The sequence below is a fragment of the Leptodactylus fuscus genome, chromosome 3 (genome assembly GCF_031893055.1).
Source record: "Leptodactylus fuscus isolate aLepFus1 chromosome 3, aLepFus1.hap2, whole genome shotgun sequence".
Taxonomy (NCBI): domain Eukaryota; kingdom Metazoa; phylum Chordata; class Amphibia; order Anura; family Leptodactylidae; genus Leptodactylus; species Leptodactylus fuscus.
Genome location: NC_134267.1, coordinates 218,927,662 through 218,955,161, shown reverse-complemented (window position 1 = coordinate 218,955,161; position 27,500 = coordinate 218,927,662). Strand labels below are relative to the sequence as shown.

The 27,500-nt window shown below is 44.0% G+C and overlaps 1 protein-coding gene across 3 annotated transcripts in view; it reads right to left on the bottom strand.

The window, feature by feature from the left end:
• Positions 1-8,082: 8,082 nt before the first annotated feature.
• ATAD2B (ATPase family AAA domain containing 2B) overlaps positions 8,083-27,500 on the bottom strand; it is a 64,161-nt gene continuing 44,743 nt past the window's right edge. For all 3 annotated transcript variants that reach the window (XM_075269183.1, XM_075269185.1, XM_075269184.1), the window contains exons 22-28: positions 25,344-25,503; positions 24,502-24,624; positions 22,893-23,030; positions 15,496-16,125; positions 11,744-11,838; positions 10,257-10,385; positions 8,083-8,393 (exon numbers count right to left, since the gene is read on the bottom strand). In XM_075269183.1, coding sequence (XP_075125284.1) covers positions 8,352-8,393; positions 10,257-10,385; positions 11,744-11,838; positions 15,496-16,125; positions 22,893-23,030; positions 24,502-24,624; positions 25,344-25,503 — 1,317 coding nt within the window. In that variant the 3' untranslated portion in view covers positions 8,083-8,351. The remainder of the gene's footprint in view (positions 8,394-10,256; positions 10,386-11,743; positions 11,839-15,495; positions 16,126-22,892; positions 23,031-24,501; positions 24,625-25,343; positions 25,504-27,500) is intronic.

Genomic DNA, 27,500 nt, shown 5'->3' with positions numbered 1-27,500 from the left:
ATGGCTTACTTCAGACCACTATTATGTACTAAAATTTTGGCAAATTTTCAACCACATCCCTGTGAGGAGATGGACCTCAAATCACACCAAAGACCGATATCTGTTAGACTATATTGCCTTATCCAGCGGAACAGTCACGAAAAGACCTGCTGAGGCCGAAACCCCATGGTGCAGAAAATGCAGCTTTTTTTTTTGTTTTGTTTTCAGATTGTATTGCGGTTTTTTGAGCCAAAGCCAAGAATGGCTACAAAAGGAATGGGAAACATATAGGAAGTCCTTATACTTATACCTTCTGCTCAATCCACTCCTGGCTTTGGCTCAACAAAAAAAAAAAAAAAAAAAAAAAAAGCTGTCCCCAATGTGGGACCTCAGCCCTCAAAAAGGAGCAAAACACCTGTTAAGAAGGAACCAAGAATGATTGTAACCTCACCAAGAAAACTGTTCCAGTGAAAGCCTCGAACAGCGAAATAACACAACCCCATCTCATCTTTATTCAAGTATGTCACAGCAGTTATATTACAAATTACAGTAATTTCTTCCAAAAAGATCAAGTTCAAAAATGTGTTTTTATCTTTATTTAATTTTTTTTTAAATAACTTACTTCCAAAAACTAAAATAGGAAATAAAAGTCTGAAAAACCAAAAAAGGAAGGGGGAGGGGGGGGACGACAAAATAAACCCAAAAAAAAACAAACAACATCAAATTTAAATACCGTTTTGGATAAAAACCCTACAGAATCCAGAAAATATGCCTTGGTTAATGAGAACTATATGCACATTAATATAATAAAAAAAAGAAGAACAATGGCAAAAAAAATACAGGGAAACTCCCAACAAATTCAAGCTTAGGTTGGGATCACAATGAAGAGGATGTTACACTCCTGAGCCAAGCTTCCAAGATCCAACAGGCGAGCAAACATCGGAAAAACACAGAAGACAGAGGGTAACACAAACGTAAAAAACCCCAAAACACCACATTGGCAATAGGTGAAAAACAAAAGTCAAGTAACAAAGGGTTTTAGAGGTCATTCAAGCATGGAAGGTGGACATAACCGTATATACATCGTGGTATGTTGTAAGTAGACCGCAACGTCATGGGAGAAATAAGACTGGGCAATGTCATAGTAAAGTGTACAGAGAAGATGACAAGCATATCCAACACAATGATCTCCCAAAAAGTTGTTCATCTCAGACCAGTTCTCAATCTTTGTAACAGTGTGACTCTTCAAGAGTTCCCCACCCATATTTGGTAATGGTTAGTAAGTGTATAGGTAGTTTTGGCAAAGGGGGACTGGACCAACCTTAGTTGATCGCCTTAGGGGATACTTCGGGGATAGGTATGGCCCTTGGCTAGGTGACATCATCTGACTCGCAACAGCTTAGCACCACAGATCTTGGGTTGCATGGTTTATGGCCTACGAGTATAACCAGTGATCGTACCATCTAAACCATAAAGGGGTTAAAAAACCAAAAACTTGAGGGACAAATTAAAGAACTCAATGGGCAAAACTAATGAGGATGGTGGAAACACCAAAGTATGGTATGGTAATATCCATACCATCTCAACCACAACTCAGACCAAGTACCAGTTTTGCCCAAAGTATTCCTTTAACCAAATCTTTGTCCTTCAAGACCACAACTCGGTAAGCATGAAGCTCCAAGATGAAACCTCAAATTTCTCTCAAAGATCAACCACTGCCGGTCGTGAGGGACCATGACGAGTCAGAGAAAAGCCACCACTGAAGACGTTACAGTAGAAGGACTTACAATGCAGGGAGTTTTCCGTGAGCCTACCTGTAGAGTCGTCAGTGAGAAATAGGTAGTTCTAAGTGTGAATATAGACTTGTATGGTTAACCCTTTGGTATACTTTTTTTTTTTTGCAAGCACCAGATGGAGGCCATATTTGTGTCACCTAACATGGCCCAGCACAATAATGCAAGAATATGAAAACTTGTGTTTCTATCCAGTTCGATGCCCCACAGACCCACGTTAGCAATAATGGTCCCCTCTCGTGAGGTTGAACACCTGACTTGTCAGGCCTTGTCCTTAACTTTTTCCAAATAAACCAAATTCTTTGATGTATTTATAAACCAAGAATTCTTCTCCAGTCACAGCCAAAGTAGCATATTTTTTGTTCCCAATTCCTAGTCCTTCTCAAAACTTAGGAAGTCAGGAGGAGTCTACTTCTGTGTGTTGGGAGAGGTTTGAAAGTCTGAACCAGCGGAGAACCAGCAGCATCGGACCAATGAGGCAAGGAATTCATCTTTGCGCCCACTCTACGTTTTTTTTTTGTTACTAATTAGACAACCCCTTTAAGACACTATGGCTCGGGTCACATCTGCGTTCGGGTTTCCGTTCAGGAAGTCCACCTGGGGACCCCCAAACAGAAATCTAATCAGTGTAAAAAAGCGGTTACCTTAGGAAACTTGCAGACCCCATAGACTATAGCAAGGTCCGTGTGGTTTCTGCTCGAAAAATGCGGAGAAAAAAAAAAGTGGTGCTTACAGGACTTTTCATGCGGAGGGGAATGGAATGGCCCAAACACAGACGTGAACCGGGAAATTTATTATGGCTAACATTCTGTATACCAATGTTAAGTCCACAGCTGATGAGAGATGGGCATGAATTATTAAGGGACTTCTGCCCCTTAATAATTTGGGCACCAGAATCTAAATCTATGGCCTAAATTGGAGGTATGTCTCAAGTAGCTATAGTAACTTTGTTGGGGTACCAACAATGCAAGCGGACACCAAAGTGGGTACTTGACAAGACAAGTCACTGTCCTGACTCATCTTGGTCTCCATCCCACTTTTGTAAAAATGATGGCAAGAGAGGTGCACAAGAAAGAGCCATGAGTCAAATTTACACCAAGAAAATTTTCACAAAAGAATTATTAAATTCCAGCTTAACCCTGCGTACTGGAAAGCACTGGGCAAACATCATACAGACCCCGACCCAATAGAAGATGCTAAAAGTCACGAGAACAAATATGGCCAAAAACCATTCAAGATGAACAGAATAGGACAACCTAACGCATCTCAACGTCAGTAGGGGGCGGGTAAAGCAAACTATTCGTAAAGTTGCAACAGTTGGTGTCAATTTCCACTATAAAAGTGAGGTTTTCAGAGCCGTATCCGTTTCGTTAGCACAAGAAAAAAAAAAATTAAATGAAAAAAAAGTTGATCAAATAGAAAAATCTCCACGCGTTCCACACGGCTGTATTAAATTCCGTAGAAAACTTAGTGTTGATTCCACTGTATTTCGAGAATTAAGCTGTGAAGAAAAGCTGGCTTGACGCTGCCATCTTACCCTCAATTCCCATGGTGCTTTGTGCGGGATGAGGTCATTGATTCAATAATCTTGCTGGTTGCACAGAGTATCCGTGCTCTCGCAGTAGGGGGTGACAGAGCTCTTGTAAAATAACTAATCGCTATGGATTTTAGTCTCTGGGAAAAGTTACGGTTGACTGAGCGCTTCTGCTGAGAACGAGAGACTCGGAGCTGTTCTCATTTCTTTACAGCATCGGGAACCTACTCCGGCTACCTGGGAAGGCGCGTTTCAGATTGGTTTACAGAAGAAACACAGTAGGAATCATTTCACAGCCAACTTTCTATACAAAGTAAACACTTTTTTTTTTTCTTTTTGATTTTTTTTGTAAATTCAAAGAGTTTCTGGTGCATAAAATTCATAAAAAGGGGAAAAAAGTACGATAAAAGTAAACTACAATACAAAATAAACCTCTTATATACATACAAATTTACCAACCTTCAAACTGTGGCCCGCTTACAAATAGACAAAAAAAAAAAAAAAAAAAAAAAAAAAACAACCTCTTAATACCTTCAGAATTTTACAAGCCAAAAAAAAAAAAAAAAAAGAAAAAAAGAAAATTCCCACAAAAATATCACCGTAGAAAAAAAAAAAAAAAAAAAAATTAGCCCACCTATAGGGACAAGGGTGTGTAATATATTTAGAATTAAGTCATTTTTTTATATCTAGACTTCCGCCATTATTTCCTAGCAGCACACAAGTTCTACCTAAAAAAAAAAAAAAAAAAAGGCTACTGTGTGTGGGCGACACGATAATTTTACCCAAATTTTTTTTCAAAAAATGTTATTTTTTTCCATCAAAAAGAATTGAGTGTAACACAACCAAACCTACCCAATACTATAAACAGCAGCAGCCCGGTTTATTTTTCCTATTTTTATTAATTTTTTTTTATTTTATTTTTTTTTTTAACAAAAGCTGACTACGTTACAAGTTGATCGTCATCGTCAGCATAAAAAAAAAAAATTTGAAAATGGCTTTCATACAAATACCATAGAAATGTTGTATCTTTTATGTCTGAGATACAGTAGCAAGTCTACAACAACTGCATAAAAAAAAAAATTACAAACCACAAAAAAAAAAAAAAATTTACAAGAGGAGGTACACAACAGGAGGCTTTCAAGCAACCTCTTGGGACAGAAGCAGATTTTTTTTTTTTGTAGTCAAAAATTGGTCACATCTACTAGTTAATTGTTATTTTTTTTTTTAATTCATAAGTGATGGGATGAAAAAAAAAATGGATGAAAAAAAAAATTTTAAACCAAATTTTCATTAGCAGTAATATTATATGAACAATTCAGTTGATTTATTAAGCAAAAAAAAAAAAAAAAAAAAAAAAAATTGAAGTACCAAAACATCAGAAGAGTAGAGATAAAAAAAAAATGCTACATTAAATTTTGCATTTTCAGCAGTTTAGAAATAACACTTTAAACAAAAAAAACAAAAACAACCAAAAACACTGTTGAATTAAGAAAAAGAAGAATATTCTCCCATGCTTAGATCAGACCATCAGGCAAAAATTCAATCGGGAACCTCTACATAAGGTTTGCCATTGAACACAAGTCGTAGATTCTCGGTCTACACGTATCGCTTAAAAAAAAAAAAAATTTAACCGATATGTCAGTATTAAAAAATGTCTAGCCTCCATATCCATTGTCCGCCCTCAGCTCAGTATCATCTTGAACATGAATTGCCGAAAACGTTAGCCAACTCCCTCATTTATCAGACAGATGTTTTTGGCTCCCAACCAGCCAGTCTCATATTAGACCGTATTCACACGTGTTTCAAGTCGCAATTTTTGGAAATATTTTACTGCACAAGAAAAAAAAACTAGCGCCAAAAACTACACGTGTGTACGAATCTGTAGCCCCGGCCTACAGACTTTTTGAAGCCCAACCAATTAATCTCATGTCCAGTTTGGTAGTTATTGACCTGATTACTGGCACACCATGCCCAAACCTAATTTTGCTTTTTTAAATTTTTTTCCCCTCTCTTAAGAAAACATCACGTAACCTCAACGGATTGAGCTTGTCTACTGCGGTGTCCCATAGCAATAAGTTTTTGACCAAATGAGAATTCAATCAACTTTTATCTAAAGTGTGTGGGCTGCTTCAGTTGGGTTATAAGAAGTATGAGTAGGCCCAAGGGTAACGCAGCAGCCAGACTGGATCAGTACACAATCTTGGGTTGTACGTTAAAAAAAAAAAAGCACTGAAAAATCTCCAACAAGAGACAGATTTCTTCGAAAACCTTCCAAAACATGGTCTACAAATTTGGTGGTGAAGACCAACGTCTTCTATTAGGTGTGTAAGGTATCAGACCTTCTAAAAAGAGGTTGGTCTGCAAAAGACCCAAAGATTGACACCAGTGTGGATGCTGAAGAGACAAACCAAAACTTGAATTCTGCTTTACCGTAAGTCCCAATTCTTGCGTCTCTCTTATTCTGTCGTGAAAAAAACACTTAAACGCACAATTTCTGCGCAAAACGCATTGTATGGACCATAGCTGAGGACATCTTTCAGCTACTAAATGTTAGGTGGGGGATGATGATAGATTGTGGTCAGAGATCTTATAACATCTCGAAAGGAAGCGGGAAAACCAGACATAAAATGCACAAAAAAAAAATAAAAAAATTAGTAACTTGTTCTTATGGGATTAATACTGAACTGGAAATCTTACGTAATGGCTAGGATAAATCCAATATTTTATTTTTAAAAGGGAACCAGTTACCAGAACTCAGCTCGGCAGATAAATAGGTTAAGTGATTTCCCCTTGAGAACCATTTCTCTTTTGCCAAAATATTGCAAATTTTTAAAACTTTTTTGGTCAATATTGAAGTTAACTCGAGGCAACGAGGGCATCTCAATACAACCAAACTAGTAAGGGGGTGTTCACACTTGCGCCCGTGTCCGCCCACTGGGTCTCAGTCCTATTCCTCAGAGAAACTGCATAGGGGATGGCTTCCCGGTGGTCAGTTTTAAAACCCATTCATCTCCCTATGGGGAAACCGTTTGTTTTGGCAGATCGGACATTCAGGAAGCCGTCCCCTATTTTCTGGGGAATAGGATGGCAACTTAGTGGGCGGACATGAGCTAAGTGTGGACACCCCCAAAGCAGAAAAGCATATGGGGGGAAAACAGTTTTAATCAGGTGACTATAACCTATCTATCTGCAGGGCCGAGTTGATGTTGGGTTCCAGTGACACTAACCTATCTATCTGCAGGGCTGAGTTGATCTGTTGGGTTCTGGCGATGTTCCCTTTAAACTGACCATGACCCTCCTGCCTCAACAGAGTCTGCCCAATACAAAGGCTTTAATCCAAAATAAAGGAGACCATAGCTGGCCAAAAATGAACCGAAATCATGGCGTGACCCAACAAGAGAGCTGCATCGGGGGATCGGTCTAACGTCAAAAGAATTAGAGTCACAAACTGAAGGATCGGCACCACACGTGGCTAAACGTTTGGCCAAGTATTAGAAAAGATCCACGTCACTTTTTTTGTGATTGAGATGCATGAGAACGTAAACCCTGCACAATGAACCTAATACAACTGTAACAAATAGCACCTTTACAAAACCCGCAGCAACACACACACTAGCGCCAAGCGTCTCATACATCGAAAGGCTCAAAAATTTGGGGATTGCCAGTTCTAACAAAGAAGAAGATAGATACCACAGAGATAGAAGGTAGATGAAGGATCCTTTGGGCGACCATGACTATGTTCGATTCCACCCCAAGTTGTTAGCAGGTTCTAGGGATGGGTCTATGAAACTGCCAATCACCTCCAGCACCAGGTATCTTGGAGAGGAAACCAGACCGGGCGCAGTACATGTCCTCTTCAGAAACCATTGAGGAAAGGTCTGGCAGCTCCATAGACGTCAACGGCCCCAAGGACTGTGTCAACAATAAGAAGAAGTCTTCACATTATACGGTAGAGGAAAGCATCCGAGAGATTAAGAAATTCAGCGATGCATAGAACAACCTCAAGATATTTCTGTTCGGCGTAACATTCGGAGTTGTAACATTTATTTCGACCCTAAAACGCACAAAGAAACCCAAAAACAAAATCCAAAAAAATTCTAAAAAAATAGGGGGAGGTTTTTCAGAGCATGGAGGCTATGAATAGGTTTGTGGGAACTGTACGCAACCCAAAAAAATTTGAAAATCAAAAGAAACACAAAATAATTGGGGATGGGGGGGAGGGGTAAAGAAGATTGCAGCTCATACACATTGAAATAACCGAAATAAGGAGGCGGACCAACTCGTAAAAGTGAATGAACGACTAATGTTTTTGGATTTTTTTTTCTCTCTCCGATTGCTCCGATGCACCAAAACGAATTGAATACCCTAATATAGTGTTAAAAGAAGGCACAGAGAGGGGCGAGCTTAGAGTTTAAGAAGAAAAAAAGCTGCCACTAACCGGTTCCCACACTGCTTCACATGAGACTGAGAAAAGACGACAGTGTCCGAGGTTTAGGGGAGTGAGAACACAAAAACAAGACGAAAGACAAAAAAAATAAATAAATACAAGTTCCTGGCTCCTGTACGATCCAGTTTTGTTTGCTTTTTTTTTTTTTTTTCCTTTTTTTGGGTGTGGTTTTTTTTATTTTTTTTTGTGTCCCATCGCATAGATTTGATCCCTCCCCTCTTCTAAGATGAAAAGAAGGTAGTTGGTGCAGATGGCTTTCTAGCATCAGAGTGTAGACAGAAGGGATGGACTTGTCATCCACCCGCCATTAGCACCTCAAATCTTCAAGCTGTGGTATGTTTTTTGTTGGGTTTTTTTTTTGTGTAATTTTTTTCTTTTGTCCACTTGCAAAGTTCTGTTTGGTTCTAGTAGGCTGGTTGGCATCAGGTACCTGAGACAATAGCACCAATCTCATTGAACAGCAGATGGTGAGAGGTTGAATACTAGAGAGCGAGGCTCAGAGCCGAACTTGGTGCCACTAGGAATAAATAAAACTAGCTCGGAGGACTGCGCTCTCTCGGGAGGAGTCACAGAAGGGATGTTGCTATTTTGGCAACTTTCACAGGAATGTATGAAACTTATCTACTGTCCTTTCCATCTCCTGTAAGAAGAAGAGAATACAGAATTACTAAATAATTCATGGTCTGAGAAGTAAGCATCTACCAAGTCCCTGCCGGTGCTGCCTAATGACCCCCTCCAAAAACATCTAACGTCTCTCCTTTAAAGAGGACCTTTCACCATCTGGGGCACATGCGGTTTAATACACAAATAGAAAGCCAACGGTGCGCCGAATTCAGAGCACTATCGGCTTTCCCTTTCTGTGCCCCGGTGAAGAACCATCAGTGTCAGTACCGTAGCTCTTCACTGTCAGGAGGGCGTTTCTGACAGTCAGTTAGGAACGCCCTTCCTCACAGCAGCGCCTATAGCGTTGTACTGTGAAAGCAGTGAGGAACGCTTCCTCCCCTCCTGATAGTACACCCTTCTGACAGTGAAAAGGTACGGTTCCGGCACCGATGAATGCCCCCGGTGAAGAGCTATCAGTGCTGGTACCGTAGCTCTTCACTGTCAAAAGGGCATTTCTAAGGGGACATTCCTCACTGCTCTCATAGTACAGCCTTATATACGCCGCTGTGAGGTGGGGGCTTTCCTGACTGACAGAAACGCCCTTCTGACAGTGAAGAGCTATGGTACCGGCACCGATAGCTCTTCACCGGGGGCACAAAAAGGGAAAGCCGATAGGGCGATGAATTCAGTGCACTGTCTGATTTCTATCGTTGTATTAAACAGCATTTGCCCCAAATGGTGAAACGTCCCCATTAACTGCTTCCGGACCACCCGCTGACTATATAAGTCTAGGTTATCCACTCTGAACCAGTTTATGGTCCTGAGTAGTGTGTACACAGCTATGGAAGATGCCATGACGCAGCTCCTCTTCCATTCCAGTGGTCACCTGAACACCAAGGGCTGGGAACTGTACGAGCTACGGGGTTCTAGAGGCCCCAGATCAGTTCTCATGTGTAGCTCAGGAGGCTTCATTCTTCCTGTAACTGGGGATACTTTAGGAGTCCCAAATGCAGGGAAAATCAGCAGGAGGCGGGGGGAAAAAAAAAAACAAAAAAAAAACCCCCACAACCGTTTCAGGTACAATTGAGATGCTGTGATTTTCAAAAACGCTGGAGTTTTTTTGGAAAACGCTTTTCCACTGCAAATTTTTTTCTGCACCTGGAAGCCCTGATCTAACTCTGGGATTGCAGCAAAAGCTCTGCTTAGCTTCTTCTCTAGAGCACCTTTGGTCATTGCAGACATAATACAGGTATAAGAATTTTTAGACATATGAGAGGAGCCGCTGGTTGTTCTTTCTCAGTGCTAGAGACCTGTACGCCTATACCGGGGGTGCTCACACTTGTACAGGGGTTGAGCTACTCACAAATTGACCAAAGTCAAAATGATCTGCTGTGTGGGCGGGGCCCACAAGTCTAACAAGACTGGGCGGGGCTTAACAAGTCTAAGGGACGGGGCCTGCTCTGATGCAGATTTTCTGATTGGCTCAGAGCTCGCATGGCACTGCCCGGGCACCCAGCACAGAGCCGACACCACTGCCAGTAATGCCGGTGCCCGGAGCAAAGACCCCCAGCCTGGAAGGCTCCTGCCCGCGGCCATTTGGAGAGTGGGGAGCGCGTCATCCCCCGAAGCTGCTGCTTCTTCTGTCCAGTGTGTCTCCGCCGCCAAGCCACACGAGACAAAGGCAGCAGCAGCTCCGCGGCACGACGCGCTCCACGCTCTCCAGTCTGACACGGAAACTATGCGGGGTTGCGGCCCAGGCCCCGCCCACACGGCAGACCGCACCTGCAATGAACGCTTCTGGCTGCATCACACAATCGACCGATAGATCGCGATCAATGTATTGGGCACCCCTGGTCTATACCAATACACTAAGCTTCCATACTTTTTGGTGCTCACTCACCTCTATTAGCCTGGTTTTATCATAGTCTGTCCTGTGTAGGTAGATGCACTGGCTGAGAACAGAGTACCACCGCTCCAGCTCATCCACTGTTAAATTGTTGCTCTTTTTCACCACATCGTCAAGCAATTGCTAGAAGAAAACACAAATAAAGTTTAGACAATATGATTTTTAAAGAACTTTTTTTTTTAATGTATATTGTGAGCCCCATATGGGGACCACAATGTACTTTTTTTTCCCTATCAGTATGTCTTTGTAGAATGGGAGGAAATCCACACAAACACGGGGAGAACATACAAACTCCTTGCAGATGTTGTTCCTGGCAGGATTCGAACCCAGGACTCCATCGCTGTAAGGCTGCAGTGCTAACCACTGTGCCACTGTGTTACCCCTAGATTTTTTAAAGAAGTTTAACAATGGAGCTAGTCTTCCACTATTCGTCATCAATCCTTAAATCTACATATTATAGAAAGCTTCAAAAACACAAGTCTTAAATCTACGACACACGACCGTGGGCTATAAAGGGAACCAGATAGTAGTAGCCGAGACCCCTCCCCAGTAGCTAAGACAGGAGTGTGCAGTGGGATCCTACTTTTGACTCCCCTTTTCTACAGAGTATGTAAAAATAAGTTTAATTCCATCTGCAAATTACTTTTATAAATTCAAGGGGGTGGAGAATGATGAGAATCAACTAAATATCAGGCTCTGAATGCCCCCAAATGGCCTCTGTCTTTAGTTTAGCAACTCTCAGGAAAGCTGTGTAGTGATAGCTTTACTCAAAGTCCAACGCATGCGCCGTGGTGATGTGCATGTTCCCGATGATCTTCTGATTCTGGACATGCGCTGGCTGACAAAGTGTACACCTGCCAGTTTCTTCTGCTTCTGCGCACATGCAACAGGACTTTACCGCCGTGTCATGCACACGATGCTGGCGCATGCGCAGGATTTCAGGAATCTTGTGTAGCTATATCCCTGTATTCAGAGATATTAGGGAGGACATAGAGCCTGACTAATGGTTAAATTTTCCAAATGGAGTTAGTATATGGAAATAAACTTTTTTTTTTTTCCACACATTTTGGAAGATGTGTATTGGCGCTCATTGACCAAATACATGCACTGTGTCTACTGGCAGAGCCTCGTATCTGTTTACTAGGTCTGCTGGGTGATGGAGCTGATATGGAGTCTTTGTTGAGCCTGGAAATTTCAAGGAAGTCATTTCAAACTGGTTATCCTTCCATCCATCTCTGAGTTAAAGACCAAGATAAACCACATAATTTGGAAAGGAACGTCCCGCTTAGATATGAGGCTTGATACTCCAGGAATCCGATCTACATCCTCCCAAAGTTCCCCCTCTTAATACCCTACCACTTGTAGACTTCGTTAGACTTATAATACCCCGTCCGCCATCTGAATTACCATCTAGTACCTACCACATAAGGTGTACAGCCTCCATCATAACTGCACACCTACAGGACACAGCGGGCACTTACCTCAAGTCTCTTGTGATCAACCAGGAGCGGTGGCTCTGGGTCCAGCACTTCTTCCAGTTGCTGATCATTCAGTGGTATTGTGCCCTCTGCTTCACCTGTAAGAGTGCACAACAGATCAGAAAAAGATCAATCCAGGCCATTGGTCCCAACAGGTGACCATAGGATGTGCGAAGACAAAAGATGTGACAGGACACGAATACATGCCCATCTACCTGCCAGAATGTAGAATAGCTACAAAGAAAGTCTCCTGCTGTAGAAGACCTGGGATGTCCATGTATGACAGTGCTGGCCCATAGACTTAAAGGGGTATTCCCACCTCACATACTCATCAGTCTTTACTGCTGTAAAATCTTCTTTCTTCCTGGTTTCTTGCATCATTTGGTGGGTGGGGTTTCACAGGCAACCTGCTGTTTAGCTCCGCCCCCAAATTAACATGATGCTCCGCCCACCCGTATTGGACTATGAAGTACAGGCAGCAGCAACTCCATTCTGTGTTACATACAGAGACTGCCTGTCTCTACCATAATGAACACAATTGAATTAGCTAACCTGATAACTGGGAGAACAGAAGAAATGAAAGAAGCTCCTCTCCTCTATCTGATAGCAGGACCTAGGTCACATGGTGTAGACACAGGAATAGCTAGAAACACAGGCTCGCTCCCTGCACTTAGCCCCTCCCCCCTGAGAGCAGCAGATACTTCACTTGACTCATGAGCAGATAAGTCAGGGCTGTGGCCACAAAGAATTGAATAAAGTAAGATAGTGGACAAACAAAGCAGTTTTGCTGAAGCAATGTGTTTAGGAAAAGTCTTACATCCAAATTAACAAACAGTATAGATAGGATCCTTGTGATGGGACAACCCCTTTAAAGAATTACTCAATCCCCATTGCAATTTCTATTTCACCTGTGGGAGTGCTGTACGGACATTGAACCCTGCATCGCTGCATCCCGTACTTAGGAGGGGTCCACACTAGAGATGAGCGAGTACTAGTCGAAACGGCCGTTTTGAATAGAACGCACCCATAGTAATGAATGGAAGCAGCCAGCACGCAGACTTTGCGACCATTCATTCCTATGGGTGCGTGCTATTCGAAACGGGAGTTTCGAATAGAACCTTCTTCAGCCTCCATACAAGTTGTTCCAATTGACATACAACCCTTTAAGGTATTTTGTTTTTGATCATACTAAAAGTAAGAAATGGCCTCCCTGCCCCCACGATCACTACTTTATGTCCAGATCCACGTGAGGGACATTATCAGCTCGTCTTATAAGCCGCTTCCTTCTTATCACCTGCGCCCTTGAGACCACAGATGTAATAGGTTCTTGGAGCTGGTTGTCAGCCCCCGGGCCCCCGTCTATATGAACACCTGCAGCCTCTCGCTCTTCCTACGCGACTGCGGCATGTGTTCTATATAATTATGAAGTTTTTTTTTTTTAATAGGACAGCAATAATTCTCGAGCCGCTGGCGCCCGGCTTCTGATATTTGATATTTTAAGAAGATGTTTGACTAAGGATCCAGAAGTGGTCGCGGTTTTGATTAAGCAGCTGCTCAACATTTAGAACCAGCCGGATTCCTCGGGCGTAACCTTTCCACGCGGCACCGAGCTTCCTCCCGTCTTTCAGGATGTTTGAGCAGCTATTTCCAATGAGACCGGCTTCTAAAGCTTCCCCTGAAACGGGGGCATCCTAAAAGCTGAGCTTCAAGCAATTCACTAAACAGACGCTTTGTGCTCGGGAGAGGTTTACTGGCTGAATCCCAACACTTCTCACTACATCACAGGCTGGCAAAATATTACAGCCAATATGTGGTGGAGAAGAAAAAAATAATAATAATCACCTGTATCGGAGATCTAGAAACACAAGACGACTCGAAAATAAGAAAACAAATAGCAAAATAAATTTATAAAAATTTTAGAGCAGGTTGGGGCTCGCCCTGGAAGACAGAACGCCGCTCTATAAATCTGTAGGGCAAATCCACCAGCAACCGCAAGGTTAAGAAAAAGGGTTAAGAAAAAGGGAAAAAATTTGCGCAAATCTGTTTTGGTTATTGAAATTAGGATTGGGTAACTCATCTCTTCCGACCCCAAAGTATAATGACCAGAGGCTCAGAGGAGGTGAGGAAGCAAGAAAAAAAAAAAAAAAAAAAAAAAAAAGTTACTCACCTGTCCTGGGCTCCAGCATGACTCTCTGCTGTCTTTAACATCAGGTATTACTGAGGCCTGACACTGGGACTCAGCGGGTTACTTGGCGTTATGGCACATAGTTGCAAGTGTCACAATGTTACACAGCCCATGTGATCGCTGAGGCCCAATCACAGGCCTCAGTGGTCCCTGACGTCAGTTAGGCTCCGGCATGACTGCCTGCTGTCTTCGGCCCTTCTAAGAGAGGTGAGTAACACTGGTTTTATGTTTGATCACTTCCCTTGGGCCTCTGATCATTACACTCCGAGGTCTCATCGACCAGAGAATGTAATATCATGCTAGTGTGAACTAAGCGTAAATTGTGTATTTTCCTTGATAAATTAGGCACACACTAGCAGACCATGTCCACCAGACTTGTCCATAAAAGACTGCAGACCCTGCACTTCAGGGCAGATCCTGGGAGTGAGAGGAAGTGCTTGTGTTTGTCCTGAAATACTGAGGGCGACTGTACTCTGGTACTTTGTTTGTGTGGTTGGTACTAAGCCACATGCATAGTTAGTTTTTACTATTTAGTTAGTGCTCGGACAAGCAGGGTTTTGTTTGACTTTGTGCCTGACGTTAAGGCTGTATTTTGTATCGGACATCGTGTCCCTGTCACTGGTTCGCACTACTGTAGCTACCTTCCCCACTAATACACATATATATGTGTGTATATGTACTGTACACACACAGCTGGTAATCCTAGCATCTCTACCAGGCGTATATAGAGGGTCACTATATACATAATCTACATCAACTTTTCTTTGGGGCACGCTTTGGTACTTTTCGCTTTCATCTGCTTCTCTCATGTTTGTGTAGGACAAAAACAGATTGTTCTATAGATATGGTAGAAAAAAGAGGGATGTCTATAAAAGCTGGAGAAGAAGGACATGGGTGACAAGACACGTCCCATCGCCTGCTCAAGATAAAAGGAAAGCCATTTCTTTGATCCTATACAAAGAAGAACAAATACTGTATGAACAGGCAAGTGTTAGGGCTACATTTGCGCCTTTTATCTTTTGGGTATATAGTCGGAGGCACAGCTAGGAGAAAGAAAGATTCAGTTTGTTTCGTCAGACCTGCTCCGGGCCAATGCAGAGGGGCTTGTGGGTGTCCCCGCAGGAACATCACAGAAGGAACCATTTATAGTTCTACGTACTGCTAGAAATCGGTCTCAATGTAATTTGGGCTTTAGAATCTGCTACGGAAATGAGGGCAGAAAAAGAAGAAGCTCCATTTCTACCGTACAATTTTTGGATGTGGGACAGAGCCGGTGGATGCAGGGACTCCTAGCACCATAGATCACTATGATGGAGGGAATTCAAGTCTCTGGACTGAGTTCATGCCTGGTCTGGATTCCTCTGTGTATATGTGGCCCTGAAAATTTCCCCGCCACCACCTGGTCTTTGGATGCCATATTACATCTCTATTAAGTCTATGGATATTCCTCTATCTATTGACTCCCATTTCATGCACACTTTATACAGACAGCACTGCAAGGAATTGCCTACAATGACAGACACTAACAATACACACAAGACATTCCCTTTAAGGCCTCTGACTCGCTTACCTTCTCGTACATCTAATAACTCCTCATTGTCCGGCTCTTTCTCAAGCTCGTCGTTTCGATCGGCTTCTGGCGTTTGCTGCGGTGCCGGATCTTTATCCGCACTGTCTGCGTTGCAGCAGTTCACCAGTTCGTCATGGTGGGCTCCTGACTCAGAGTCTTTGTCTGTGGTTTCGAGGTTATCAGATTTCACATTTCCATTATGGATATCTGAAACTGGTGTGCTTTCTATACTGTCCATTGACGCACATCCATTTACATAGTCTGCAGCGAGTGGAGGATCCTTACAAGGGTCCGTTATCTCCGCCAATGCTACATCATTATTGACCAACATGGACTCATTGGAGGTGTCCTCCTCCGTAGACACAAAGCTGTCCTTCCCAAGGGTCCCATTCTGATGGTCCACCTCTCCATCCATGATATCACAGGAGGACTCGTCGTTGGTCACCGAATGGTCTCCAGTCTCATCGCCGTTCTCCTCGAGGCAGTCTCCGTTCTCCAAGGGATCCTCGTTGTCTTCGTCATCTCGGAACTTGGAGTCTTCGTCCTCTTTCTTTAGGTAGGTGGACTTCTTTTTCCTAATTATTCCTCTGCCCCACTGCGAGCGTCTGCGGTGCTTCTTGCGTAGGGGAACTGGTATTAAAACAAAATAAACAATGTCAATTATCAGATACGTGTTCTGGAAATAAAACGAAGAAACAAACAAAGAAAAACAGAACGAAAGGTTGAGAGAGACGAGAACAGACGAGACGCCTTCATCTCCCCACAGCTGGGACAGGAGCCCAGCGCAGTCCACTTCATGTTTGACAGAGGAACGGAGCTTTAGGCAGACCGGCTTACTTAATAAATCCCAGGAATCAGCAAATATCGGAAATTAGCTGCGGGCTTTTCTTTAAGAAAATTTTTTTTTATTTTTTTTTACCTTAACGTAGATTGTACAAACAACTAGACGTGCACTCGAGAGCCGGAGACAATGCTTTCAAGAATTTACAGTATTTTCTCCAAGAGGTTGAGACATTGCACATCAACGCATATTGACAAGTAGACGCAAACCAGTTGTTGCCCAGTGTGAACACGCACATTTGGCTAGATTCTGACTCGGCCATGACGACACGGTTGGGAGCCCGAGCAAAGCTGTCAAGTTCTTCGGTGCTTTCTCAAGCAATCCTGGAGAGTCCGGCAAAAATACTTGAAGATATGAAGATCTCTAAGTAATGGGATGAAGGGCTACTACACAAGCTCAAGCAGGTCCGCAACAATCAAAAAATAAAAAAAAAATTTCAGTGGCCTTAGATCCTCATTTATAGGACCTACACGAGGCCGACCATTTGTGATGCAGACCAGTGGTCACCAACTTTTGTTGCACCAGCTTGAAGGAAGACTATTTTAACAGGGCGGGGCTGTGGTCATATGGGCGTGGGGTTATAGGTGGTCTCCATCATGTGAATGGGAAGGGCTCTCTGCCGGGATAGTGGGCAGGCAGGCATGATACAAGTATCTGAGCGAACATGGCGAATCACTAGACACCAAGGCTTTGCGCTAGGCCATGTAGCTATGGTAAGGTGTAAACTATCAGGTAGCGCAGCATCCTTAGCAGCTACAAGAAGCTGTGCTAGCAACATGGCCTAGTGCAAAGGATCTAGCTAAGACTGAGGCCAGCCCTCAACCCCGTGGACTGTCCAAAAACCACCAAAGGCCCGGCCAGTGGTTGGGGACTCCCTTTACCCATTTCAATGTCTGCAATCTTATCAAGTCAAATTGCAGCTGGTCTTGGTCAAGGTCTCGACAAACCTGTAAGCGCACATGACAATTATACGGAAACGATGGAAGCGCTGATGCTGCTGTGATCACAGGATTTGATCAAAAAGCAAAACTGTAGTAAAGTTATTTTAGCTACCATCTTTTCCTTCATCAAGAAGGGAGGGGCAGCAATTATTCTGCTCTTCTATTCCAACCCCCATATAGAAAAGGTGCACTTTAAGCTCAGACGGGGTTTTTTGGTCAGGATTTTGACGCAGAATCAGTGTTAAAATCCTGACCAACAAATACGTCTCCCATTGAAATCAATCACATCCCCCTTTCTTCAGGCGGATTCCGTGGCCGGTTCAGCCCAGGACGTCCGCCTGAAGACACTCCCTCCTGACTAGATCCATTCATTTGGGCCTAAGCCGGAGTGGAGTGCCATGACTAGATGCCTTTGCACTGCATCAGCACCCAGTCGCGGCTAACGGTTTTTGATCCGGAATCCGAGGCGGCCTCTGCGTCAAATTCCAGAACGAAAAACCCAGTCTGAACTTAGCTTAAGGCTGGGCGGAAGTGCAGCTTTTTATGTTGCACTTTTGAGCCAAAGCAAAGATTGGGCACAAAAGGAATGGGAGATATATAGGAAGTTCTTATACTTGTACCTTGTGCTCAATTCACCCTTTACTTTGGCTCAAAAAAACTGCAAAAAAAAAAAAAAAAAAAAAAGCTGCGTTTCTGCAACGTGGGGTCTTAGCCTAAAAGTTACACACAACACAGGGTACCTAGAAAAATTAGGACATTTTCCTGCTTTCTTTCATCCTTCCCACAGCCATGTTCAGATTTATACTACAGAAACGACCACTTAGAGCACATTACATGTACAATCTACATGTATCGGGAAAAAAAAAAAACCCGTGAGGCTGCATGCAAATAGCCAAGGCTCTTCTGATGCAGGGGTCTGAAGCGCAGGTCACTGTCACTTGCAATGGACTGTAATGTGTTGTGAAGTAGGAGAAGTTGTGGCTGCCATACGGGCGCTCATCCCCAGCACCCATAAGGTTAAGTTGTTTGCACAGGGAGCCAATTTACCCATCAGTATATTTTTAGCACTTGGGAGGAAACCCTTCGCAAACATGGGGAGAACATAGAGACTCCTTGCAGATGTTGCCCTTGGTCAGAGCACTGCAAGCCAACAGTGCTAACCCTGAGCCACCATGCAAATTGCAAATTGCCTCCACCCCCCACCTCGGCCTGCACACATGGTCGTGTGCATGCATGAGGCCTTAAACTCTGAATATACTAGCGATTTTACCCTGGAACACAGTCATTCCTGTCTTGCAGATTTTCAAGCAAAGTTCGCCATTTGTAACCTAAAGGACACATCTGCTGCAAAACCTGTGACAAATTCCACAGGTCACACACAGTCTTTGCCTCAGATTTGTTTGCTCAGCAGCAGAAAACATCCTATTAAGCTTAAGATAACTTTCCAAAACCAGAGGCGGCTGGAGGAAAAAGTTACACTGCCGGTAGTTACCATCACAACAATCTTATCTGGATCTCCAGTGAAGACAACAGAACGCTGAAGCCTATTGTCGGACCAGGAGAGACGGCGCTGGGAATTTTAATGCCGTCTATAGGATGAGATTATACTAGTAGTATAGTATTATATTAAAGGGGTCCTATCATTGGATACCCTTTTTTTCTCCCTAACACGTAGGAATAGCCTTAAGAAAGGCTATTCTTCTCCTACCTTTAGATGTCTTCTCCGCACCGCTGTTCGGTAGAAATCCCGGTTTTTTGTTGGTATACAAATGAGTTCTCTCGCAGCACTGGGGGCGTCCCCAATGCTACGAGAGAAATCTCCAGCACTGCCTTCCATCTTTGTCTGGAACGCCCTCTCTGTGTCTTCTTCCATCCTGGGTTTCAATCTTCTAGGCATGCGCAGTCGGCTCTGCCCAAGACCTAGAAGATGGAAACCCAGGATAGAAGAAGACACAGGGAGAGGGTGTTCCAGAAGATGATGGAGGCGGTACTGGAGATTTCTCTCGCAGCATTGGGGACGCCCCCAGTGCTGCGAGAGAACTTATTTGCATACCGAAGAAAACCGGGATTTCTAATGAACGGCGGCGCGGATAAGATATCTAAAGGTAGGAGAAGAATAGCCTTTGTTAAGGCTATTCCGACATGTCAGGATCCCTTTAAGGGCTGCAATGCTAGCTAACACAAGTCCTTCACCAATTATCCCTGCACAGTTCAGCCTGCTGAACTACAACACAGCCCCATGCACTTAAAGGGGTTGTGCGGGGTTAGAAAACATGGACGATTTCCTCCTCTGACAATGTTTGAGAAAATGGCAATGCTACAGCTCGCGCTCATCAAAATGATTGACCCGCAGCCTGGCCATGTGACCAACAGAAATGATGTCACTTCCTGAGAAGACACAAAAAGTCATGTTTTCTAATCTTGCACAACCCCTTTAAATGGAATCCTGCTGCAATTCAGCATTCCTATTTAGGACAGTCCTATTTACTAAACCCCAGATAACACTTAAGACACTTTCAGATGGAAGAGTTTGGACCAAGAAACGCGGACTGAGCTTCCTGACCCAATTGCGGCCTTACTAGAAACTTAATCACTTACATCCCGGGATCCTAATGGTCTTGACATGTAGCAGGGCAGCGATACTACTGGCAGCCTTAATAATGTTATTACATGTCAGGGCAAGCTGACATCCTCCTGCACGCTGTTCACACTGGTTACAAAGGCTCTATCGATCTCAGAAAAAAAACAGTCAAAGTGACGCTCCTCTCTCAGCTCACCCTGACATGAACGTGTCCCATTGACTACAAGCCCGGCCTGCTCTAACAAGCTCTACGCCACAATGCTCGGCCCTCGGGGCCACGATCGGTGCTGCCATTATTAAACCACGGCTTTTTAGTGACTAGACAGAATATTATCTTCATGGAGTGTTCCTCTTCTAGAGTCACCTGTACCCGGCACACGGCTCCGGCATGGAGCTGCAGGTGATTAAAGGGAAAAAAGTCAAATAAATGAGCAGGCGGCCAGGACATAGGAGGCTATCGTGTACCGTGGGCGCCACCTGCTGTATAGAAGGGGAAATGCATCAAGCTAAATTTTAACAAACCAGACATGAAACTATAGAATTTATGATACTTCTGTATTGGTGTCCTCCGTTTTATGTGTTATATGGTCTCCGTAGAAGTCAATGGGTCCATTTTTAGTGACATTTAAAACTAATCTGCATGCAGACACCCTAGCCTATAATGGGGTCCGCTAGGTTTTATATGGAAAGCGGCGGAGAGAAAGTTACTCCATGCAGGAATTTTCTCTCCATCGATTTTCGGTGGACTCTGTGACGGATACTCTGATTCAGATGTGACCCTAGCTTGAGAAGTGGACACAGTGGTGCACGTATAATGGTCTTCTATAGTTTTATATGAAAGAACTAGTATATAGGACTCCTCTCTATACATCAGATTTTCTACAGCACTGTGTTAGCCAATTCTGCTGTTAAGCTGTGGCACGGACCGGGCAAAGTCTGTGCATCCATCGGCGCTAAACTAGTGTCCAGCTGTGGGCGCTAGATGCAGGATTCAGAGCATAAAGATACTACGGTGCTGGCTGCAGAGCGGGAGGCGTTCAGCTTTATGGCCAGGGGCGGCGTAGGCCGTAGTCGCTCTGTGACAGCACAACTGGTAAATACAAGGATTAAGGAAAATGAAAGCAACAATTTCTTCTAATTGCATTTCCATCACAGACGGGGTTACAATGGAAGATAACACCACGTACCACCCATCATTGCAATAGATTGCGGCACAGCGCAAGTCTAGAAATCTCCTCCATATACAAATCCCAGAAAACACCTTTTTATTTCCTGAAAATACATATCTGAATGGTTGTCATGTGTTTAGGTTGCGGCCAGAATCCATGGATCCAAGTTGGGCATCTGTGTTCCACAACAGAATAGACGACTATACCCAAGCCATCCTTCATGTCCTGGCACATACAGAAGACTGGTATGGTACAGTGCCCCCTGCTGTCAGCACATCACAATAACACATCTTCTGCATGCATCGGCAGCTATGTCTCAGCCTCCGGGGAGGCCCTGACAAGGTTTTATCATGTTCATGACGCCTCTTTATAAATAATACAGAATAATATGGAGTATTTTAATTAAAGACGGCAGCTGAGGCCTGGAAATGGAGGCGAAATGCGGAGAAGGATCCTCCTCCTGTGTGAGGTGTACTAGAGCTTCCAGAATAAGCAGCTTGTAAGAAGCACCATCACGTGTGTAGTGCAGGCTGGAGAGACACCGGGAGATTCATGGCGGCTGTTTGCTAACTATGTACAGCCTTGCGGATCCGTTTCCATCAGGCCGATGCACAAGGTTTTATAGCAAGCTCTGTAACGCTACATGTGGTGCGAGCGGTCTCATCTTATACCTGGCAATGTTTTGCAGCGCTGTGTTCAAAGAGACGCCCCGGCAAGTCGTACTCATGTGAACGAACATGGGTTTTTCTAGAAACCCATCCGCTCTGCAGTGACTGAGAAGTTACCAAGATGCAGCCCCATAGATCGTTCCAAAAGTGGGAAACAGCATCACCCTTGCATATGGTCAAAACCAGCAAAATTTTAGCTACCGAGGCACCAATTCACATGTGGGAAAGCAGGTGACCATAACCTATCAGCAGGGCTGGCTTGGGGTCTGCTGACAGACTCTCTTTGAAATCTAATACGTAAGAGCAAAGCTATTCTATAACCAGGAAAGCTATACCATGGACAGAAGGCTGAGAAGTTTTTGTGAAACTCCCCCACGCACTACGGATAAGGGGAGGAATCCATAATAATAATGTCACATGTCAACCAGATGTCCAGGAGCCGGTGGACAGACCCCGCTATGATGAATGTAGCAGAGACGGTTTCATCCATGCAGCTTCAGACTCGGCATGCATTGTGTGAACATATTTATTACGTGATTTTACACCTCCCTTAGTGTTAAAGGGATTCCAAATGAGGTGCATTTCACAATTTAAAGGCCAAGGACACACAAGCTGTTTTTTAACCCAAAGCCAGGCGTTCCCCTTTATGTGTCATGAAGTGACTCTTTGGCTAAAGAACAAGCGTCAAAGTCGAAATCAAAATGTTTTTCCGCAACCTGTGGCTTCGACCTAAGGCTGGCTTCATAGAGGAAGGTTCTGTCCATAAGTTACCGATTGGACGTCGGCCATATTTCCCGGACTCCCAGCATTATAGTCACCTCTGACGCACAAAGTCCCTGCAGTTCTACTACTCCGTTCTTCTCTTTAAGGGATTATGATGCTGACAGTACACTCAGGAAATATGGCCGACACCAGATCCGTATCTCACAGACCAAACCCACCTGCGTGAAGCCAGACTAAAGACAGGTTTCCTTATCTCAGCGCCTGCTTATCTCCTATCCACAGGACGAGGATAAGTTGCAGATCAGTGCGGGTCCAAACACTGGGAACAGCACCAATCACAAAAACGAGTATACCACTTGTAGAATAACCAGGTGTGTTTGCAATTATGGCAGCCGAATTGGTCTTCACCCAACTTTCCCAGCAGCAGATAACTAGAAACCAATGCGAGGCCTCATCTTGTTAATTGCTACTTACATACACACTTGGACGCAGAATGATTCGCCATGTCCAGTGCAATCCTATGCTTATTCCGGAAGACTTCCTCAGCTCCGGCTTCCGCTTTCCGTGCCATCGAACTCTGAGGATTTATTTGCTCTGTGGTCACCGACAAACCTGCACATACAAGATAAGAAGGAAACTTTTAATTTAATCCTGGACGACACCACACCAGGAAATATTTTTGGCTGCATTTTCAACACTTCATAGGAGAGAGTTTTCCTTCAAGTCAGCAGAAATTTCTAAGGTTGAAATCAATTAAGATCCCCCAGATCGGGCCATTCACTCCAGTGCAACCTCACAGCACAGCACGGGCAACTTTAATGGAAATTCGCTAATAAACTACCAAGGGGAACGAGCAGCCGACGCAGCAAATATTAACCCTTTCATCCCCAGAGAAGGAACGGAGAGGCTTCGCTGTATTATAGGGGGAGCACTCAGCTGGCGTGGGAGACCTACTATTATAGGGGAGTGCATAGGCTACCATTATAGAGGAACTGTCGGACAGCCCTGTGGTCTACGATTATTAGGGAGCCGTCGGCTCACCTGTGTAGGCCATCATAGAGGAACTGTCGGCTGGCCCGCTATTATTGAGTAGCCATATGCGGGCCTACTATTAATGGGAAGCTGTCAGTGAGCCTACGTGATTTACTATTACAGGATAACTGATGGCTTGCCCACGTGGCATAGTATTATAAGGGATCAGTTGGCTAGCCTCTGTATACTACCATTATAGAGGAACCATCAGCTGGCCCACAAGGCCTACTATTATAGGTGGAACCGTCGACTGGTCTGTGTGGTCTACTATTACAGGGCTCACACGCAAAGGCTACTGCTATAGGTTAACAGTCAGCTCACCCATGTGGTGTACTATTAAAAGAGACGTTGGCTAGCCACTGTGGGCTACTATTATTGAGGAACCGTTGGTTTGCCTACATAAGCTACTATTATAAGGGAGCCGTTGGCTTGCCCACGTGGACTGCTATTACAGGGGATCCCATGTGGCTTAGTATTTGGGAAGATGACGGCTTATCCCTTTGGCGTAGCACATAGGATCCATCAGTTCGCCCTTGTGGTGTAGCATAGAGGAGCCAACCGCTATGGGGTAACATTAGAGTAGCTGACAACTCACCCGTATGGGCTAGCCTAGAGGAGCAGTCACCTCTTCCACATATGGGTGGCATAAAAGGATCCAAAACAGTCTGATACTAAAGGCTTTGATTTGTGTAGGCCTGTGTACATGCTCAACTGACAAGAGGAAAGGTAACACCCAGTTGTCACTTCAGTAATACATTTGTAGATGGGCCTACACACAGGTTATGCTCAATCTAGGAAGTCATGCTGGGGTTTGTAGTGCATGAGCAAAGCCCTATCTTATTCTGTAACTAAAGATAAATATGGATAACTTTCCTACTCGTTTACATGGCACACACAGTGATACAGGCTGTGGAGAGAAACAGATGCAGACGCGCCTATTGTCTGTGTAACTCGCAGGTTAATCTGCAGTTGCTTTATCGTCACTTGTTCAGACTATAAATTGAAAACCAAGAGGCAGGAATGAAAGTTGGAAGAAGGGATTACAACATACCTCGCTTGGTTCGAGCTTCTTTAATCTCCTCACACAGTTTGTTGAACTCCGGATCCAGCTCGGCGGCGATGATGGCGTGCGCGGTGTCTTTCAGGGTGCAGGCGCGGTGTCTGATAATTTTATCTGTACGGGAGAACCAGCAATAAGTAATTTCATCATGAGAATGACCCAAAAAATGTCACATCCTTAGTGACTGATTCCCTTTAACCTTGTATACAGTAAGATCCTTAGCTCCCCCTAGTGGTGGTGGCAGACAGACACGATTTTATCATTTAACCAAGTCTATGCAGCAGCTCTGAGCTCAGTAAGAGAAACAAAGCTCCAACCTCTACAACATACTAAATCACGAACCAAAATTGACACTTCTCAGGACTAGATATCCTAAAACAACGAGGCGCCGCGCTACAAGCGAATGTATTAAATAACCACCGCAGAGGATTTGTGCCGCTTTTTACGTATTACACTGTACATTGCAGATTCACAGTACAGCGAATACAGGGGTAGAACATTACATTTATGGATCCCATGGCAGCATTTTATCTCATGCACTCGGCAGCTCGGAGAATCGATAATATAAAAAATAAAAGCATTACAGAGTCGATAGAAAATAACAGCAGATTTTAAAAAAAATTTTTTTTTTTTTTAACAAACTATTTTTATCCATTGGCAAACATGGCACCTGTCTTGCCTCTCTATTATCCCCGTGACTGGCAGAGAGGAGTAATTATGAGCTGCTATCCGACATATCTCCCCTCTGGCAGAAAGAGGCTTAAAATCAATATCGCCTGGAGAGGGAGAAAAATAATAATTGCGAGCGCGCTTTTCTTCCTGAGCATCATTACCTCCCGGTTCTTTATCGGGATTGTATTCCAAGGCGTTGCTGCAGATCAGGTCGACGTCCATCAGGAAATCGCGCACGGTCATGTAGCGGTGCTTGTCTATTTTGGTCATTATGGTGGAGAGGTCCATGGGTTCGTGAATGACTTCAAGGTAATCGGAAACCTGCAAAAAAAAAAGTTAAAAAAAAAAGCGAGCCACGGTTAGTCCAATACCTGAAGGCGAAGGGTTAACCCTTCCCCTTTCACTCATGCAAAAAGGAAACCTCCGAGACACACACAAGAATATGCAGCGGGTATTAGGATGGCGTAATAATAAAAAGGGCATGCCAGGACGATGTACGGATAGACATGGAAATTATGAGAAGCGGATGAGGCTTTGGAGCTAATGTTATCCAATGAGCAGCGTTGGTCAACACAGGCATCAAGACAACACCAACCGCGCAGAGGACCCCCCCCGCGCTGACTCCAAGGCATAGGAACTAATCCCGAGATAGGCAGGAGGCGTCTGATCTATAGGACACTTGGTACTGAAGATGAAGCGCTATAGAGAGGTGATCTCTTAAATGCACCAATAAAATAAATCTAAGTCACTAATCTTATTAATTTCATATATTTCAGGAAATATTAAAAATTGTAATATTTCAAATAGTTTGGAAATACTAAAAGTTACCGTATTAATCTGGCATCATCTGTGTACGGTGTCAATGCACAAAGCCCATAGAAGGGACAATAGGAACTGATCTATGTTGCTGCATATCTAGTTGCTTAAGGAGCTTTGAGGAGATCACCACCGATCCTTCAGCGCTGCCCCACTACATTGGATGGTACAACCCCTTAAACTGCTTTTGATGAGCTTCGAAGGACACTTAGCCCTCCCCCATTTTCTGGATAGGGAATAAGGATCAGATCGCTGGGACACCCAGTGTTAGAGAACAGTGAACCCAAAAGTCGCCCATGTGAATGTAGTGTCAGTGCACTTCCATGGCCAACATTCACGGTTATGGGGTTAGCAAGATGCAATTTGCAGGAACGCCAGCTGCCCCCATAGAATTGGCGGTTCATTCGGTAGGTCTCACATTCTCCCGATCGCTGGGGAACACGGTATGCGAACTACATGTACGCCGCTTGTCATGGAGAGTGGGTCCTGGTATTCTGACACCTTAATCCACCACAGTATCAGCAGATTGGTGGGAGACAACCTCCCAGACTAGGTCATGCTATAAGTGTAATCCAGAACCTTAGACATTGATCGCACATCCACAGGCTAGGTGCAGATCCTACCCCTATGACAAAAGTCTGGGGTGCCCTGTTCTGGAGAGATCTCCAGGGTCCACAAGTGGGACCAACAACTTTCAGATGTCTGTGCCAAGTCTTGTGGATATGCTATAAATCCTAACCTTAGGGACCCCTAACACAACCTATGCCCATTATCCTGCCTAGCCTTGGAGTCAGCCGGTGACCCTGGTTTGCACGGACATGCACAGAAGCGGACTTTATAGTGGATAAATATTTTTTTTTCTTTTGCTTTCACGGCTTTGATGATAACTGGAAATTTGATCTTAGATTTAGATCAGACTTTGACATTTGTCTGTAGAATGGTTTTGTACATGAGCCATAACTCGCTTGTCTTGCCTCTGGTTACACATAACAAAAACACAAGAATTGCAGCAGATCATTACGTCTCTGCGTGAAAACAAAGTCCGGGCGATACGCATATCAGTGAGGATGTGAAGAGCCTGACACAGTGTTAGGTTATTCCAGGTAACACTGAGAATTGAGGGCTGGATTTAGGTGTAGTGAAAAGTTCTGCAACTTCCTAACATACTGTGCAATGTAAGTCTGACCATTGATGATCACTTCTGCTTGCTGTCAGTGACTGGAAATATTCATGGTAGCATTTAGATGTGGGCATTGCAATGTGCACAGCGAATATACACACTGTAGTATATCAGAGCTCGAAAAAGGGGTCTACAAACATTCCCAAAAATAGGGAATGAGATCTATATGATTAGGCCATCAATATAAAGTAGTGTTCCATGTGGACAGCCCCATTATAGTCTATGGGGTCCGTGTGCTTTCACTGCACAGCGCTTGCCAATGCTTTCAGTAGTCTGTTCAGGGAGAGGGTCCCCATGCGGACGCCCCTGATGTATGCTGCGG